The sequence below is a fragment of the Accipiter gentilis genome, chromosome 12 (assembly GCF_929443795.1).
Source record: "Accipiter gentilis chromosome 12, bAccGen1.1, whole genome shotgun sequence".
Classification (NCBI taxonomy): domain Eukaryota; kingdom Metazoa; phylum Chordata; class Aves; order Accipitriformes; family Accipitridae; genus Astur; species Astur gentilis.
The window spans coordinates 8,656,802-8,676,521 of record NC_064891.1 but is presented as its reverse complement, the minus strand read 5'-3'; the positions used below and the strand labels follow the sequence as shown (position 1 = coordinate 8,676,521).

At 45.3% G+C, this 19,720-nt stretch overlaps 1 protein-coding gene across 1 annotated transcript; it reads right to left on the bottom strand.

Moving 5' to 3' along the window:
• Window positions 1–5,720: 5,720 nt before the first annotated feature.
• On the bottom strand, window positions 5,721–19,720 carry CCNG2 (cyclin G2). Its single transcript, XM_049814993.1, has 8 exons — window positions 19,450–19,720; window positions 19,106–19,243; window positions 17,980–18,117; window positions 16,684–16,934; window positions 16,432–16,510; window positions 16,254–16,352; window positions 15,138–15,343; window positions 5,721–7,909 (listed from the first exon to the last, which is right to left on the bottom strand). Exons 2-8 carry the CDS (start codon window positions 19,214–19,216, stop codon window positions 7,777–7,779), a joined length of 1,017 nt encoding a protein of 338 aa, XP_049670950.1. The 5' UTR covers window positions 19,217–19,243; window positions 19,450–19,720; the 3' UTR covers window positions 5,721–7,776.

The window sequence follows — 19,720 nt, the reverse complement described above, 5'->3', positions numbered from 1 at the left end:
TTTCTAACCATACTTTTGAGCAAGTCCATGAGATATGCTCTATTCATCCAGATAAGAAAATCCCAGGACCCAGACCCCCAGATGGAAGCCACCCCTCATGCCAAATGTTCACACCAGCGATTATTTTCAGAGAACGTTCCGCCGGCTAACATACCTGGGGCAAAGGTATCTCCCATCTAAATGATAAATATACTTAATAGCTGTCTAGCACTCAGCTAACTATGAACAAACATTTGAGATGTTCCATGACTGTGCATCCTCAGCAGGATAAGGCGCAAAGTTTTTTTACATTGAAACAGAAATCCCTGTTCTCATGAGCATTAAGAGCCACACAGCATACATGCATACAGATCAGAGGAGTATGTGTCATCACCATCGCTTGCTTGGCGTTGTTTTCTTTAACAACACCCTGAGAACTAATGTGGAATGAGAAAGTTTGGGGTGCAAGAGTGAATCCCTAACTTGGGCTTGTAAGACTACGACAACAGCTATTCCAGTGGCAACGGTAGGCTGTGGAGGTAACTGATCAAAGTACACATCCTGAGAACCACACAAACCCAAATTCCTTCAACAGAGCCACATTTGATTTCACAACTGATACAAGTAGCTCGTGTTGTATTTACAGCATTGAGTGCATGGCTTTTCCCAATTGCCCAGAGAGGATAGAGGTGGCAGGATTACATTTAGTGGAACAACAAAAGCTTAGAAAAGCAAAAGGCATCAGACAGACGAGCTCTGGATGCACTGGATAGCGCCTCTGGTAAGACAGCGCTGCTCAATTTGATAAGTGGCACTCCAAGAAGGGGACGTCTCGGCCTCATGAGCAACACACCAAAATTGCTGCTTACAGCACGGTTTGAGTGAGGTACAGCAGGCAGCTGCCACAGGAGCATCGGCTGGGACCCGCAGTGTCCCTTCGCTCTCCTGACACAGCAAGGAAGGAGCATGCTACTTTGCTCTTCGTCACAGAACAGCTTTCTTCTCCCATTTTTCTGACACCATGCCAATGTCTTGGGCAAGGAGCTGGCATGTAAACCGCACCTAGGGGCTGATCATCCGCGGCACAAACCATGAGGCTACTGGCCTTTGTAATCTTGGCAGGACAGCAAGCCAAAACCAGGGATCACCACAAGTCCTTTTGTTTCTTAACATAGTTAAGAATTGAGCTACCAATGAAAAAGACTTCCCAGATCCCTGGCTCAGTCACTGTACAGAAGACTGCTATTTAGACCACAGTAATGTTTTCCCAAGTTCCTTGGAGACTTGGGATTATAAATTCAACTCTAACCTTTGAAACATTTCACCCACAGCTACATGAAATCCTCAGAGAACAAGCATACGGGCCCTCGCAAAGTAAACAGAGATGTTGCGTTTCCACCCTTGCGTAACTTGCACGACTGCGATTCTTTTCAGCTCGGTCCATGTACCCACGTGTAACGCGCAGTGGGTGAAGCTCTAGGTGCACGCAGGAGGCTGTTAGAGAAACGGGACCCTTCAAGGCACAGCACAGGGCACTCCCAGCAAACAGAGGGCATCTGTACTTGGAAAATGCTGAATACCTCCTCCCACAGCAACTGGGGCAGACAGGGGATGTCATCAACCGGTCGTAACGCCAGTCCTGCCGTGCTAGCAAAGGCAACATTGCATTTGAGCCCGAATCCCTGTCTGGGCACATCTTTTTTTAGGAAATGCCCCACTGGGAAGAAACAGGTGGCCTAGCTCCATTCCCACCAAAGCCTGCAAGCCCTATTTTCTCACAGGCCGTTACACATCCCGCCTTTCCACAACAGCTATGTCCTTCTCCGTTTTCAGCTGATTTATCCTGGACAGCTGAGAACTACAGCAAGGAGCCGTTCCTATCTTTGTTCTACTTGAGGGGGAACAAAGGAAGCGAGAGGTTCAGAAATACACAGAAGGTCAAGGAGAAAGCGTGTGACAGAGGAAGGAGTTGCATTCGCCTTTCTAGGTCCAGGACAAAATTTCTCACCATAGGCTAGTTCTCCCATTGCCTTCACTGGGTGGGAATGAAGCCAGCACAGAGTGCTCTGGAAATCCCATCAGGAATGCTTCCTTCATTTAGATGTTTTAATAGCATTCACGTCTCTCTGATGAAGACGTACTTGCCGCAGCCAAAAAAAAACCCCACCAGCACTCTTTGAAGGAGAAATTAAATGCTTCATTAATTCAAAAATTGTTGAGACTGCAAATCAGGAACAGAACATACAGGTCTAGAGGCAAGATTACTAATAATTCATAAGCAAAATGCTATGTTTATGCAACACTAAGGATGAGATTTTAATTGCTTATTACTCTAACTGATTTCATTCAGTTGTTATGGCAACTTTCTCCTTTTAGTATATGCACTACACCAGATGCTTACACGTTTAAGCCATGAAGTAAGGCAATGTGACACACCACAGTTGCAACATGTATTGTAAAATAATACTGACTGTCTGCTCATATGACGCGTAGTCGGCAGAGACCATAGTCAGAGCTGGCTAACATCTTCTAGTCTATAGCGTTTTATTATTATATGCAGTTTCTCTCAGCTGTCCCAACTGATGACTTCCATGCTTATCTCCACCACTAACTACTCTCAGTTTAAACTACCTGGCACTCTGCAAAAACAGTGGCCGTTTTGTGAAGAAGCTAGTTAGTAATGGCAGTTTTGTCAGCACATATGTTAGACGTTATCTCATCTATATTCTGACTCTTTTCCAGAAAAGCTTTTACACAACATAAATTCAAATCACCAACTCAAAACCTGACAGTTGAGACCTGAAGTCAAAACGATGCCTTTTGCTGTTTGCAGTTCAGTTAAACAAGAACACCCAGCACAGGCTTTGCTTCGCTGTACTTACACATCCACTCCTATTTCTCTCTCTCTCCTGCCCAGTCTCTCCCCAGTGATGGTGGAACTGCTGCTCACATGCAAACATATCCATCAACTTGTGCACAGCAAAACAGATCTTGCTCTCCGAGCACGTATGCTAGCGAAGCACGCTTTGCAGGTCCCTGGAGTACATCCTTAAAATCTCTTGTGAGTCATCTCTTTCACATACCCCAAGTTTTAGGGAGCTCAAGACAGCAGCTGTGAGTTAGAAGTTGTTTGGAAATGGAAACAGATATTGTCCTTTGTTAAAGGCCCTACACAACATACATTGAACTGGAAACTGCAGAAGCTGGTTTCTGGTCTTGCCCCGGTATCTACTGATTCACGTTTCGCTGAGCTTCAAAGCCCTGACAGCTGACTGGTATCACAAGAATAAGGCCTTCACCTATTAGTCCAGCCCCTTCACAAGCAAGCAAAAAAACGGTATGAGACTGTGAAGCAGCGCCATCCTTTAGATCAACCATTTGATCATTTGTGTGGTTCAAGCTTTCACGCTACAGTCAAGCGCAGAGCCTGCTCTACGCACTGACCAACAGAAACATATTACTTATTCCACCAGGAAAAAATAGGAGCTGTTAAACACCAGGGCCTGAACAAACAGATGGATTTATGCTGAAATATTTTATTGCTTCATGTCACTTGTTATGTAATCAAGTGGCCAAGAAGTCAAGTTTCACATTTAAAAGGCCATCATCATGATTTAATTACGGAATGACAATTCACTAGGAACAAAAGGGGTTCCGCTGCTGATCCCTTGCAGCCCCATTCAGCCACAGGAGAGCAGGTGAGCAGTAGGATACCATCTCAAGATCCTCTTAGAAACCAGGGCTCATCTAGACCGACGTGAACCATCAGCGCTACACTTTTACATAGATTAGGCAACACACTATCTCAGAAAAACACAGGGAGTGACACCCCAGAGCTCATACAGAAACCATACAGCCAGGAGCTCTCCCAGGAGATGTCTCCCCCACAAAAACATTCCCTTTCAGCCCCCTCAGCCTCCACCCAAACCAGTCTTACTGACAAGGCAGTTATGAAAATGAGCACATATTTAAACTCTTGAGACTGCAAGCGTTCGAAGTTTCACCTTGTGGTACAAGAAAGCCCGAAACAGCATTTAAAAACCATGCACACCTCTGCTATTAAAAACAAGCCAACCACCAAAAGCCACATTCTTTGAACAAAGCCAGGCAAACCTCCTTTGAGGGATACCCAGCTATCTGACCCGGCAAAATCAAAGTTGAGCCTAAATTATCAAACCACGGAAGTAAGCCTGAACAACATTCTTGCAAGCAAACATCTTTTCGTGCTGGGACAAACTTGAAAGGGGCTGAACGGTACACCTCAAGCTTTATTAAACAGATTAATCTCACAAGCTCTTAGTAAACCCAGGGACATTGCCCATGGCTTCCTACCTTCCTAACAGCCCACCTACGCAGCACACGCATCATCTGTCAGCTCCTGAGCGAGGTGGTTGCTGTACTGAAGTGACCCGAGTGAGCACCTTTGAAGTAGAAGCTCAACATCTTTGCTGCAGCAGCTTTCATGTTCAAAGCGGTCACAACAGACAGCAAGGAAGCCATAGCTCTTAAAACATCACAGCGTGTGTTTCGAAGACGAACTGTTCCTTTATATAACTTTGTGGTACGTGTGAGTTATTAGAAGGGAACTTCATATAGAACTGTTAGTAATATCAAGTGTCCATCCCTCATCTGTTGCATGTGGGAAGTCAGAAGCCTTGTAGCATGTTCCTGTATTTAAAAAAAGTAGCTATGAAGGCCATAAAGAAAAAACTGAATGTTATTACACTCAAGAGGATTATTTTAATAGCAGCAGTGACCCCATTCTTCCTACACATGCTCCCTTCCAATGAGTGACAGCACTGTCAGCCTCACAGCACCCTTTTCTTTCCAAGGCCCAGCATACACACACTGTCCCCATGTCAGAACATCCGAGGCAGGATTTCCCTTCGCAGCAGCAGTGGCCAGAGCTGGAAGACAGGCCGACCTGGCAGAGGAAGCACCTTTGTCATTTCTCTCACTCCATCCCTTGCACAAGAGAAAAGAAGAAAAAAAAAAAAAAAAATACAGAAAGAGGGCAGATCTGTATCAAGCTACAAAGTGCAATAGGTCTATGATGATGCTTACAGCCATCTCCGCAGGTCCGGGCTCCCTCTTGCAGTCTTTCTAGAGCTCAGAAGATCTTTCTGGCAAGAACCAGTTACAAACCCCTTACTCCTTAATTTTTACAACATAAGCACAACTTGGAAATACGCTGGCAAGACACAGGCAAGACAAGACGAGAAGGAAACTAGCTCAGGTTTGCTTTTGAGCAGTTATTGTAACTGTTTCGGATTGCCAAGATGCAGACACATCCCGAGACCAGATTTTACTTGGAAGACCGGGAACAGCATCAGCCCCAAACGCAGCAAACCCCAGAACACTTGGCCTGTAATGACCCCGAACTTAACCACTAGTGGGAGCTCCCATTTGCCAGTTGTACAAATGCACCATTCACAACACTCAGCCCAGCAACACAGAGCCCAGCTGCAGCTGGGTGATTAGCAGAGGATACCTCACAGTAGCTTCTAAAACTGATAGGAGCAAAGCTGTGAAGAGATTCACATCCAGCAGCAACAAACACAGAAGTCGGGGTTTTTTTGGGGTTGGTCTGGTGTTTTTTTTTCCTTGCAAACTGCTTATTAGAACTTCTGGGGAACCTGGAACACAGCTGCAGTACCATATAAGCTATACAGCCAAAAAAAAAAAAAAAAAAAAAAAAGCAAGGCAAAAGCTTCAAGTAACCAACCATTAATTCACATCAGTTAACAAACACAGCACTTGGTTTATTTTTGTTCTCAACTGAAACAAGACTGAGTAGGTTTGTTACCTGCAACCAAAGTACTCCATTTCAGAAGTGAGCTTCCAGGTGCAGCAACTTGCAGTAAGAAGTCTTCAGATGTACAGTATTTTTATCATACAGAGTACACAATAAATTATTATCTACATGCAACATACCTACAAAAAGTTACATACAATGTAAAAAAATACAGTATTTTCTGCTCATTTTTTGTTTTAAATTTTTTCTGTACATTTTTTAATTTACATTTTTATATACATTTTTGTAAACTTTTTGTATTTTTATAAAACTTAAATCACATAACAGTTATGAACTTACAGCACCTCTCATACCATTCTAAAGCAATGCTTGCATCTACAAAACAGACTTTAGCTTGTTTGCTCCTTCATTTCTACTTTGGCACCAACACACTTCACACCATTATTCTGAACTAATTAGTCCACTTCCTACCTAGCCATGTTCTCGATACAGAGAAACACAATCATACTTCAATTTGTGCTTCAATGAGAAAGTTCGGAAAAAACCATTACATCAACTACTTCATCAACATCACATTTACCTGATATTACTGCATAATATCAACTCTTCCTGCACTAACTGCTTTACGTAAGCATGCAAACAAGTCTGATTATGACTCAATCAATAACATGAATATACTGAAAAACAACTACAAGGGTTAAATATTAAAAGGAATGTAGACTTATCAAGATTTACCGTGTTAATAAGTCTAAGCTAATAGTATGGATTGACATGTTAACAGTTAAGATTTAAAACATACTGAAGTATACCATGTGAATTTCAGTGTAAAAACATCTGTATTGCAGAAAATATGAAGTAACTCCCTGCCACACACTTTATACTACCCTTTAGTGAAAACGAGCCTTGACCAGAAACCTCCTTCTTGCCATGCATACTCCTGTTGTGAAATAGGGATTCCTGAATTTTATAGAAACCAAGCTTTAAAAAAATCTACTTGGAGTATACAACTCAAAATCCTGCTGAAAAGGACCGCAGCATGTAAAATGTTAAAGCAGTTTCAGTATTTGGCCCATTTGACAGGAAATCCTTTCAGCCTGGTACTATGTACACATACCATGCCACATAACCTACTCAGCCCATTTGATCTAATCCCAAAACACTGAAGAGTGGAGGTGCCCTCGAGGGGACCCTAGTCCAACCTCCTGCTCAAAGCGAAGTCAACGACAAATTCAAACCACGCTCAGGGTTTTGTTATGTTGAATCCTGAGAATCTCCCAGGACAAAGACTGCACAGCCCCACTTGGTCCATCCTATGCTTGATGGCACCATGGAGCAAACTTCTTCCATTAACTGAGAAATTCACATTTTGATTTAATGACAGCCTCTCGTTCTTGCTCCATGCTTCTCAAACAAAACCTAGAAATCAACTCCTCCTCAGCAACCTCCTCTTAGATACCAAAAGGCTGCTGGTTCCATTCCATTTTCCCCCCAAAGGCCACTTTGCCACTGAATAAGCTCATTTCGCTTAACCTCTCCTCGCAGGTCCTGTGCCCCAAAACCCTTAACCATCTTGGCAGCTTCCTGGTGGACTTGCACAAGTTGATCAATGCCTTGAGCCCAAAACTGGACGCTGTTGCAGATGAGAATGAATGCCAAATAAAGGGAGAAAAAAACCCTACTTCCCTCAATCTATCGACTATGCTCTTGTTAACACAGCCCAATACGCCGTTGGTCTTCATCGCTGCCAGGGCACACTGCTAATGTGTTTAGCTGCTAAGCGTTTTAGACCACCAGGTACAGGACTACGTTTATGCTTGATAACAACAGAACTATCCATGAACTTTTTTGCTGAACTGGGGACCTGAACGGGATTTTTAGTTCCTTAGAATTACAACAACAAAAAAAAACAAGGCAGGCATTCAAAGCATCGATATACCACAGCAATTCTTGCATTAATACATTTTACAGATTACCACCTCATTATTGCCAAAAGACTCCATGGTGCATTAGTAACTTGAACCTAATACAATCAAGACTTAACGCTACGACTGACAGCTAAGAGCTTGCCATTTTGTTTTAGGTTTGAGTTCAAAGAAGAAGGTGCCTTCCAGATCACTCGGAGGAGAACTGCTAAGGCTTTCTTCTCCACTGCTCATATCTTCACAGAAGTCTTCACTAGGAAAGAACAGCAGGAAATGTAATTTAAACAAAGCACAACCCCTTGAGGGTGGCAATTCCTCAATCCCGTGTTTTCTTGCTGTATTGGGTCTGGCTGAGATGCAGTTAATACTCCCCATAGCAGCCCTCATAGCACTGTGCTCTGCATCAGTAGCTAGAAAGGTGTTGGTAGCACACCAGTGTTTTGGCTACTGCTGAGCAGTGCTGGCACAGCATCAAGGCTGGCTCTCCAACATTTTTGCCCTCCCCTCAATGGCAGGCTGGGGCAGGGCAAGATCTTGGGACAGGACACAACCAGGACAGCTGACCTAAACTAACCAAACAGATATTCCATACCATATGACGTCAGCTCAGATATAAAAGCTAAGTGAAGGGAGACAGAAGGGGGGGCATTTTTGTCTTCCGGAGCAACCACTACGCGTACTGAAGCCCTGCTTCCCAAGAAGTGGCTAGACATCGCCTGCTGATGGGAAGTAGAGAGTAACATCATTTGTTTTTTCTTTGCTTTCGCGTGTGACCTTTGCTATTACTTTATTAAACTGTCCTTATCTTGACCCATGAGCCTTTTGTTATATTTTCTCTTCCCCGTCCAGCTGAGGAGGGGGAGTGATAGAGCGGCTTTGGTGGGCACCTGGCATCCAACCAGGGTCAACCCACCACAGTCCTTTTTGGCGCCCAACGTGGGGCACGACAATGGCAGTTTTGCATTAAGCATTTTATAGATAGTTATTAAGTGGCAAGCTCCTGTGCAGGTCATAGAGCTTGTTAGCTGCTTATCTCTAGCTTGCTGAGTTTGGGAACATGTTAATGCAAATAACATCTGTGTGCTTTGTCCTCGAACTGATGGCTTTGTTGTGCTGTGGGAGCTATCTTGTGGAGACAATGAAGGAACGCGGGAACGTGCTAATACAAATAATGTCTATGTGCTTTGTCCTGGCAGTGATGGCTTTGCTGTGTTGTGGGAGCTATCTTGTGGAGGAGATGAGGGAACACATCTCCCTCTCCCTACCAGGCATTGATGTGAATGGTTTTATTATGCAGGCTCCCAAGGTCCTTGTTCACCCTTATGTGAGCTGTTCAATACTAGTAATTAATACTGGTGGCATATTATGGGTATTGTTGAATCTGGTCTCGTCCCGGTATAAGAGAAGGCAAGTTTTAGGTGAGACAATACTGAAATGTGCCCTCAAGTGACCAGTCCGTGGGTGGCAGGGTATATGGAAGGATTTGGGCAGATTCCTAGGACAGTTATCACCTCCCATAATCTGGAATTTTACATCCGAACAGGCAAGTAACCCTGGCAAACTGACACGTCACCTGATAGAAGGGTGCCTTGCCTATCCCAATGAAAACCAGCAGCTTCTCGCACTGTACTGGGGCCTGGCCTATGCCTACCGAGCCACAGTTCAACACTCTCAGAGGACCATGGTTGAGCCACGGACCCAGACTGCATCTAAGGACACGATGATCAAGATAGGGACCCAAACAACAACTACAGTAATTGCCCCAGTAGTGAAACGGAAACAGTGGACAAGGAGATCAATGGGTCCATACCATCGATTAGTGAGGGAAGAAGAAGAGGAAAGGCTTGATTTAGAAGCTGGTCCTTCGATAAAGAAATTGGAGGAAGGAGTGAGGGAACTTAAACAAGAAGTAGAAACTACCCGGTCCCTGACGTCCTCAGAACTTTGGGACTTGCGGAAAGATTACAGCTGCCAGCCAGGTGAGCGGATTGCTGCCTGGCTGCTCCAATGCTGGGATAACAGGGCTGATAGTCAGCAACTGGAAGGCAAGGAAGCCCAACAGCTGGGATCCCTCGCTAGAAACCGAGGAATTCAAAGAGGAATTGGAAAAGAGGCAGCAGTTTGCAGTCTCTGGAGCCAGCTCCTCTCAAGTGTGAGGGCAAGATATCCATTCAAGGAAGATCTTGTCAATTCATCAGAAAAGTGGACTACTGCAGATGAAGGCATCCAGTACCTGAGAGAGTTAGCAGTGGTGGAAGTCATCTACAGTGATCTAGATGATGAGGAAGTTTCCAAAGATCTAGAGGATGTCCTGTGCACACGGGCCATGTGGCGAAAGGTGATTCAAGGTGCCCCAGCGTCATATTCTAACAGCTTGGCAGCAATGTATTGTCCAGATATGGAAACACCTGGAGAAAGTGTCGTCTTGGCTCCAAAACTTTGAGGAAAATCTGTGTCTCCTCATCCCTACAGGACAGTGCCTTGGCTGTTAGGGATGCTCCAAGAAATCAGTCCTCTCCTGCCCCAGTCAGAGGGAAAGGGAGCCCAAGGCATATGCCATGTGGTACACTCTGGTTCTTCCTCCATGAGCAAGGGGAGGACATGAGGAAGTGGGATGGTGAACCCACCTTTAAGCTGGAAGCCCACGTACGTGAACTGAGAGGGAAGACAGCTGTTAAGAAGGGGTCACCCAAGAAGGCAGCTGTCAGCATAGTTGCTATAGAGGCCCAAGAAGGCACTCAGCGATCCTCCAGGCATAGAAGAACTGAAACCACTTCCCTTGATTCTGGTGAGGGGACTTCTGGTCTGGTACCTCAAGGATTGGACAGTGAATATTCTGATGAGGAACAGCAATAGAGGGTCCCTGCCTTCGGCCAGGAGGAGGAAAGGGATGATCGGATATACTGGACTGTGTGGATTCGATGGCCTGGCACATCAGACCTACAGAAGTATAAGGCTTTGGCAGACACTGGTGCACAGTGTACACTGATGCCATCAGGATACAGGGGCACAGAATCCATCTGGATCTCTGGAGTGACAGGGGGATGCCAAGAATTGACTATACTGGAGGCTGAAGTGAGCTTGACGGGGGACAAGTGGGAAAAGCACCCCATTGTGACCGGCCCAGAGGCCCCTTGTATCCTTGGCATAGACTACCTCAAGAGAGGGTACTTCAAGGACCCAAAGGGGTACCGGTGGGCTTTTGGTGTAGCCACTGTAAATGCAGAGAAGATCAAACAGCTGTCTACCCTGCCTGGCCTCTCGGAAGATCCCTTTACTGTGGGATTGCTGCAAGTTGAAGAACAGCAGGTGCCAATCGCTACCAGGACGGTGCACCGTCGGCAATATCGGACAAACCGAGACTCCCTGGCTCCCATCCATGAGCTGATTCATCACCTAGAGAGCCAAGGAGTCATCAGCAAGACTCATTCACCTTTTAATAGTCCTATATGGCCAGTGCAGAAGTCTGATGGAGGTTAACAGTAGATTATTGCGGCCTGAATGAAGTGACACCACCATTGAGTGCTGCTGTACCAGATATGTTAGAGCTCCAATATGAACTGGCATCAAAGGCAGCCACATGGTATGCTACAATTGATATTGCCAATGCATTTTTCTCCATTCCTTTGGCAGCAGAGTGCAGGCCACAGTTTGCTTTCACATGGAGAGGTGTCCAATACACCTGGAACCGGCTGCCCTAGGGGTGGAAGCACAGCCCTACCATTTGTCACAGATTAATCCAAATGCCACTGGAACAAGGCGATGCCCCTGAACATTTACAATACATAGATGACATCATCATGTGGGGCAACGAGGCAGAAGTGTTTGAGAAGGGAAAAAGAATAATTCAGATTCTTCTGAAAGCTGGTTTTGCCATAAAGAAAAGTAAGGTCAATGGACCTGCACAGGAGATTCAGTTCTTGGGAATAAAATGGCAGGATGGCCGCCGTCATGTCCCTATGGATGTGGTTAACAAGATAGCAACTATGTCTCCACCAACTAACAAGAAACACAAGCTTTCCTAGGCCTGTGGGGTTCTGGAGAATGCATATTCCAGGTTATAGTCAGCTTGTGAGCCCTCTCTATCGAGTAACATGGAAAAAGAACTATTTTGAATGGGGCCCTGAACAACAACAAGCCTTTGAGCATATCAGGCAAGAAATAGCTCATGCAGTAGCTCTTGGGCCTGTCTGGACAGGACCGGATGTACAAAATGTACTTTACACTGCAGCTGGGGAACATGTGGAGCCTGTGGCAGAAAACACCAGGAGAAACCTGAGGTTGACCATTAGGGTTTTGGAGTCGGGGGTACCAAGGATCAGAAGCTCACTACACCCCGACTGAAAAAGAGATACTAGCAGCATATGAGGGGGTTCGAGCCGCTTCAGAAGTTGTTGGTACAGAAACATATCTCCTCTTGGCACCACAACTGCCCGTGCTACACTGGATGTTCAAAGGAAACATCCCCTCTACACATCATGCAACCAGCACTGATATTGCGTGATCAATGCTGGCGTAAGTAGATAGCATTGATCACGCAACGGGCTCGACTGGGGAAATCTAACCGCCCAGGAATTCTGGAAGAGATCATGGAATAGCCAGAAGGCAGAGATTTTGGAGCATCACCTGAGGAGGTGACTCATGCCCAAGAGGCACCACCATATAATGAGTTATCAGAAGACAGAAGGTGTTATGCTTTGTTTACTGATGGATCCTGTCATGTGGTAGGGAACCATCGGAAGTGGAAAGCTGCTGTGTGGAGTCCCACACGACAAGTCGTTGAGGCCACTGAAGGAGAAGGCGAGTCAAGTCAGTTTGCAGAAGTGAAAGCCATCCAACTAACTCTAGACATTGCTGAATGAGAAAAGTGGCCAGTACTCTACCTCTATACCGACTCCTGGATGGTGGCTAATGCCCCATGGGGGTGGCTACAGCAGTGGAAGAAGACCAATTGGCAACGCAGGGGTAAACCCATCTGGGCAGCAGCATTGTGGCAGGACATTGCTGCCCGTGTAGAACACATGACTCTAAAGGTACGTCATGTAGATGCTCACGTGCCCAAAAGCCGTGCCACTGAAGAACATCGAAATAATGAACAGGTAGACAAGGCTGCCAAAATAGAAATAGCTCAGGTGGACCTGGACTGGGAGCATAAGGGTGAGCTATTTGTAGCTCGATGGGCCCATGAGACATCGGGACATCTAGGGAGAGATGCAACATATAGATAGGCTCGTGATTGAGGGGTGGACCTGACCATGGAGGCCATCACACAGGTCACTCATGAACGTACAACATGCTGCAATCAAGCGAGCCACTAGAGTAAAGTCTCCCTGGAACAGAGGGTGGTGGTTGGGCTTTCAATATGGCAAGGCCTGGCAAATTGACTACATTGGACCACTGCCACGAACACGCCAAGGCAAGCGCTACATACTCACCATGGTGGAAACAACTACAGGTTGGCTAGAAACATATCCTGTAAACCATGCCACTGCCCAAAACACCATCTTAGGCCTCGAAAGGCAAATTTTATGGCGACACAGTACCCCAGAAAGAATTGAATCAGACAATGGGACTCGTTTCCGAAATAACCTCATAAGCTCCTGGGCAAAGAAACATGGCATTGAGTGGGTGTACCACATACCCTATCACCTGCAGGCATCTGGAAAAATTGAGAGATATAATGGACTGTTGAAGACTATGTTGAGAGCGCTAGGCAATGGGACATGGAAGCATTGGGATACAAATTTAGCAGAAGCCACTTGGCTAGTTAACACTAGAGGATCTGCTAACTGTCCTGGTCCTGCCCAAACAAAACCCCTACATACTGTGGGAGGAGATAAGGTCCCCGTGGTGCACATGGGGAAGTGGCTGGGGAAGGCAGTGTGGATTGCATCTCCCATGGGAAAAGGCAAACCCATTCGTGGGATTGTCTTTGCTCAGGGACCTGGGTGTACTTGGTGGGTAATGCGGAAGGATGAGGAGACCCAGTGTGTGCCTCCAGGACATTTAACCTTGGGGGAAAAATAATCTGTGATGTGAGTTGTATGTTGCAGGAAGTAATGTAGCAGGAATGACCTGAACTGCAGAGGAGTGAACTTCGCAAGGAACCAGACAAGTGCATCGGTGACCCAAACCAAGCCAGTGTTGGTGCCCAACGATCGAACATACTGCTTCTCCTGTCCTGACCACTCATCTTGATGGATGGGGCCCAAGTCATAACCTGTGTGTGAACATCTGAAGGAGTGGAAGGCGGCCATGGAATATCTATCTCTTAAAGGACAGGGGAATAGTAATTAATAAGAATGTATAAATCTGTACGTTGGGTATAAAAGTGGTTTAAGTATGTAGTTTCAGTTGTAAGTGTTGGTAAGAAAGGATTTCAGTAATGAGAATTAAATACAATAGTATGGTTAGAAGATACCTGTATTAAATTATGTGGGACCTGAGCAGGATGCAAATGGTATGGAATAAGGGGTGGAGATTGTATTGGGTCTGGCTGAGATGCAGTTAATACTCCCCATAGCAGCCCTCATAGCACTGTGCTCTGCATCAGTAGCTAGAAAGGTGTTGGTAGCACACCAGTGTTTTGGCTACTGCTGAGCAGTGCTGGCACAGCATCAAGGCTGGCTCTCCAACATTTTTGCCCTCCCCTCAATGGCAGGCTGGGGCAGGGCAAGATCTTGGGACGGGACATAACCAGGACAGCTGACCTAAACTAACCAAACAGATATTCCATACCATATGACGTCAGCTCAGATATAAAAGCTAAGTGAAGGGAGACAGAAGGGGGGGCATTTTTGTCTTCCGGAGCAACCACTATGCATACTGAAGCCCTGCTTCCCAAGAAGTGGCCAGACATCGCCTGCTGATGGGAAGTAGAGAGTAACATCATTTGTTTTTTCTTTGCTTTCGCGCGTGACCTTTGCTATTACTTTATTAAACTGTCCTTATCTTGACCCATGAGCCTTTTGTTATATTTTCTCTTCCCCGTCCAGCTGAGGAGGGGGAGTGATAGAGCGGCTTTGGTGGGCACCTGGCATCCAACCAGGGTCAACTCACCACACTTGCACACTTCTCTGTTCCCAGTATAACATCCCACATCTAAACACTTCTCAGCAGTAAAACTTAAATCATAAGGCACAATTTCCTTACTTCTAATACCAAAAATCTCCTACCAACCAAGAAGCCAGCATTCAAGATATCAAACATAAATTACTTAAGACTTAAATGCTTTATAAGCCTCCCTGCCTTAAAAAAAGCAATGTCTCCCCCCCCCCCCGCAAAGCACTTGTACTTTTTGAACCACAGTGACAGTTCCCCTTTTTTTTTCCTTCTATTTAAGACGTTCAGTATTTTCAAAGCTAGCAGATTTTTTTTTTCCATGTAGTCGTGAACTAGCCTAGTTATACAGAGTTGACATTAACTTTTCCATAAAATGAGAATTCCCAACAAATTAACCACCTGGTGTAAGTTTTACCAACCTCTCGCTTTCATTGAAACATCCACTCTCTGGTATCGTTGGCAACTCGGGAACACTGTAGTAACTGTTTTGTAGGTTCTGGGCTGTACGTCTTGAAACAATCCAAACTAGCTTTTTATGATCAGGCTTGCAACATTCAGGAGAAGAATAATCTGCTAGGCATTTCGAGACCAGCTCCCTCCAGTAAAGTAGGTCACTATCACTTATCTGAGAAGGAAAAAATGAACCTATTGAGTCTATTACACACAGGCTCTAAAGATAACCCCTCCCTCTACCTTCTCAGAAAAGACTTGAAAAAGTATTGGTCAAAATACAAGTGAGTCATCACTGTGATACCTTTGTCACAGTTGGGCTGCTTTTGAAGATGAACTCCTATACACCTCCTAGAAATGTCCACATGGAAGTTTGAGTTAAGTTGACAGTTTGCCTGTCAGTTGCTGTTAACATTTTCATTATCACTTCCAAAGGAAAAGTGAAACCAAGATTATTCCATTTTAAAATAGAATAATCTCATACTTTAAGGAACTACATCTACCCCTCAAGAAACTGAGTTAGTTGAATTTGACTATGAGAGTGAAAAGCTTGTTCTAGAGCATCAACTGATACAGCATGCAGCTAGCAGCTAAAAAAAATCCAGTATTAAGTTACTCAGACAAAAAGAATAACCAGCCCAGTAGTCATTGTAGTCCTACAAATGTTTCTCTAGAACATACAGCTAGAACTGTAGAAGTTAAATCAGGTGCTTGTTAAAGCATGTATTGTGTAGACATTAGGTCAGCATTTCTTCTGATTTTCTACGTTTAAGCTAGTTTTTTTTAATCCATAATCCTCTGGCTTGCCAGGCAGCTGCCAAGATATGCCAGTGCAAAATGACTACCTGACCCCATTCTCTAAGCAACAGTTTTTTTGCATTTGGCATTCTACCAATGAAACAGTGATAGTTATAAGAGTTGCAGACAGATGCTTAAAGACCCCTTTCATTGCTTGTTTCAGCTGATGCCAAACAGTACCTGTGAAGATTGTATACTGACAGCAGGGGCCCCTTAAATGTAACCTTGTACATGATTAACTGCACCAGTCCCAACAACTACAAAAACAATCCACAGAAAATATTTACCTTAGAATGCTTTTGAACACGCAGAAGGATCTCAAACAGCTCAACAGATTTCAAAGTCTGAACTTCTAGAGTGAGAAGGCACAAGGCCAAGACAGAGGGCTAGAAGGACAAAAAACACCACTCAACATAACATGAACCAAAACCTATTCAGAAGTCAAAGAAAGCTACTTCTACTTACTTTTGCTTTAGAAAAGACGAGACGGCAGTTGCAAGCTTTTAGCTGTGCTTCCAATTTGTCAAGATTCAATACTTCTTTCCTGTAAGACACCCAAGAGAAACGCAGGTTTATCGACAAGCATTCACTTGTCAGGAGATAAAAACTAAGGAGCTGCCTCCTCTACAGCCAATGCCATAATCATTTAAAAGGCAAATGAAGATATAAAGGGCTTAGCAAACACATAGACCACCACCAACATGCAACTCAACTCACCTTTCTGAGGTATGACAGAGTACAATAGTATGGTACAAGTGCAAGAAGGTTAAGGCAGTAGTAGCTTTAAATTCAAAGTGCAACTTTTCTGAAATTATCTTTTCCATCCGTTTCAGGTCAGACACAGTGCATTTACATTGGCTGATCCGGATGATCTCATGAGCAGATGGAATATTGCATTCTTCTTCAACTACTCGGGCAGCCAGCTGGAAACAACAAACTCCAATGCAAGATAAATGCTTCGGTTTCACCTAAAAATACAAGGAAGCACTATGAATACCTTCCCTCCGCCCCCGAAACACCATGCTTAACAAACAGCAACACCAACAGCTCACCCAGCCTAGGTGAGCCGTTTTGAATATTCATAGTTCCATCAAAAGAGATTTGCTTTTCTCAACTAGACCTCATGTCAGTCAACTCATACACCTCACCTAGCCATAACTAGTTTCATCACTGAAGTTTCAGAAAATACACCTGGCAGAGCCAATAAAGCAGTATCAATCTGCCATAGCCAAGTCAGACAGTCAAGTTCGACAGCTGAGCACCCTCTATTGAAATTGTTCCACATCACTACACAATAAATTAATTGCAGTGAGAACTGTAATACCCAGCTTCTCCAAGCAGCAGTGCTCATTCACCCTCATTTCAAGTCTATTCAAATCCGGCCTGAGCCTGTTTCAGGCAGTCCTATCCCTCCACAACTTGCTCCTACCTCTGCTATTCTCTCCCTCAGAAGAGCGTAACATTTCGTGCAACCTCAAGGACAGTCAGACCACAGAACAGCATAACATTTCCTGCAACCTCAAGGACAGTCAGACCACAGAACTGATGTAACTTTACTTTTTCTGCCAACAATGGAGAACTGGTTTAGGTTCAAATTATCTGCCATAAAGCAGCAGAAATACGAAAAGAAAAACATCCAGGAAATGATTGTTTGGTATTAGTTCCATCAGCAAGTTAAGCTTTAACACAGTACCTAGAAACAGGCTGCAACACAATTTTCTTTGTTCGTTCTCTAATTCCTCTGTTCTTAGTCTTCTACATCTACCTGGTGAAGGCTACAAACTTAATAGAGAAAATAAACCATGTTGCTACTTGTCTTTAGAGGCAAAAAGAACTGTACTCAATTTCAGGTTTACAAAGGAGGACTTCAGAAACATTGCTAGCATAGAATGGGTAAATAGCCACAGTTACATCCTAGATCACAGCCTTCCCCTTTTTGTCAGACAAGAAAGCTCGCAAGAAGCTAACATATTCCCAGCTGACACTATAGCAGGTTCTCTCCCCCCACAATACCTTCATAAGAGCCAAGAATCTGTCCAGAATGTTAACAGCCAAAACAAACGTTTCAGTTGCAAAACCAAAAAAGTTGGTCAGACTCCAAAGATCTTCCACCTTGGCATTCCTTTGTCTCGGACATAGAGTATTTTCATTCTATGGCAAGAGAAACAAAATCAGAATTTTTCAGTGGCAGCAGTAATGACTGTAACCACTCACTCCCTAAGTTATCTTTTACTTAGATCAAAAGAAAGCAATTATTTTTTTCCTTACATACTTCCTCTTAAGTTAAAAAAAAATAAATTTAGATACTTGAGACTCAAAACACACCCAAGGTACATGGATTACACCCAGATCCTGAGTCTCACTGGTGCAATACCCAGCACAACCACATTTCCCAGTACCCACTGGTTATTTTAACACAATAGTTACCAAGCACATACATACACAGTAACTCCTGACCTTACGGAAAGAGATGTGACCAAACTCAACTTATTCTCCTCTCTGCATGTACGTCAATATTTAAGCAACAGATGTTCTGCTTTCAAAAGAAACAAGCAGACTGATTTCAGGAACTTTGTTTGTTAAGCATTAAGGCCCTTTCCAAAAAACTCACGAGCACCCGAAGGAATGTAAGCCTGCCCTAAACTTAGTAAGGAACTCCGGTCATTAAGGTAGAAATGTTTATGCTTAATTTAATTTTTACTGTTAAGCCCTGAGTGTTTCTAGCTTCATTTCCCTAGACCTTGCTCATGAAAAGCTGGCCGTTTCCCCATTTGTTAATTGCCGACTAGACATCCCCGCTTTCCCGCAGTGGTACAACACAGTGGTATGAAGCTCCGGAGGTGAAAATAATACATTTTTCTCGGTTCTGCGTTCACTCGAAGTTTAAACAATAAATATTAAACGCCTAAATATTTTACTTGCCCTGTAGGTCACAGTCCTTTGACAATGTAGCATATGTAGTAACTACAGATTAAGGTAGAGTTAAAAGGCAAGGGAAGCAAATTAACTTTTCGGAGTTCATGCACGTCTCCCAGCTCGGAGGTTTTTTTTTTAAAAAAAAAACACGTTATTGCCTGCCCTGAGGAGACTGCCTCCTCCCTCCGTGCCCACCCCAGCCCAGCTCCCCGTCCCCCCTCACCTCGGCGGCCCCCTCGATGAGGCTGAGCCCCTTCTCGCGGGGCTGAAACCGCCCCTCCTGCTCCAGGTGGAGGTTCAGCTGCTTGAAAAGCCACAACGCCTCGCTGCTCATCTTCTCCCCCAACTCCGGATCCTTCCCCTTCAGGGCAGACACACCTCGTCAACAGCTGGCAGCTCGTCCCCCCCCCCCCCCCCAATCACACCACCCCCGACCCCGCCGGACAAAGACAGCCGGGAGCCTGCCGCTCCCTCCCCGCCTGAGGCCTCTCAACCTCCTCACAGCACCGGGGAAGCGAACAAAGGGACCCGACAAGGGGGCAAGCCCGGCCCTGCCGGCACACTCACCGGGGGCGGTGGTGAGGGGGCACCGGGCCCCCCCCGCGGCCCTCACCGCTCGGTTCCTCCCGTGGTAAAGCGGGGGGGAAGGCGAGCCCGGCTCCCCTCACCGCACGGACGCGGGTCGGCTCCGCCGCTGGCCCCGCATCCAGGCAGGGCCGCCTGCGTGCCCGCGGCCGAGCCCCCCTCGCCTTCCCCAGGGAGTCACGACGATGCCCGAGGAAGCGGCACCATCGCCCACCGCCACCTCCGCCCCAGCCCCGCATCAAAATGGAGGCGG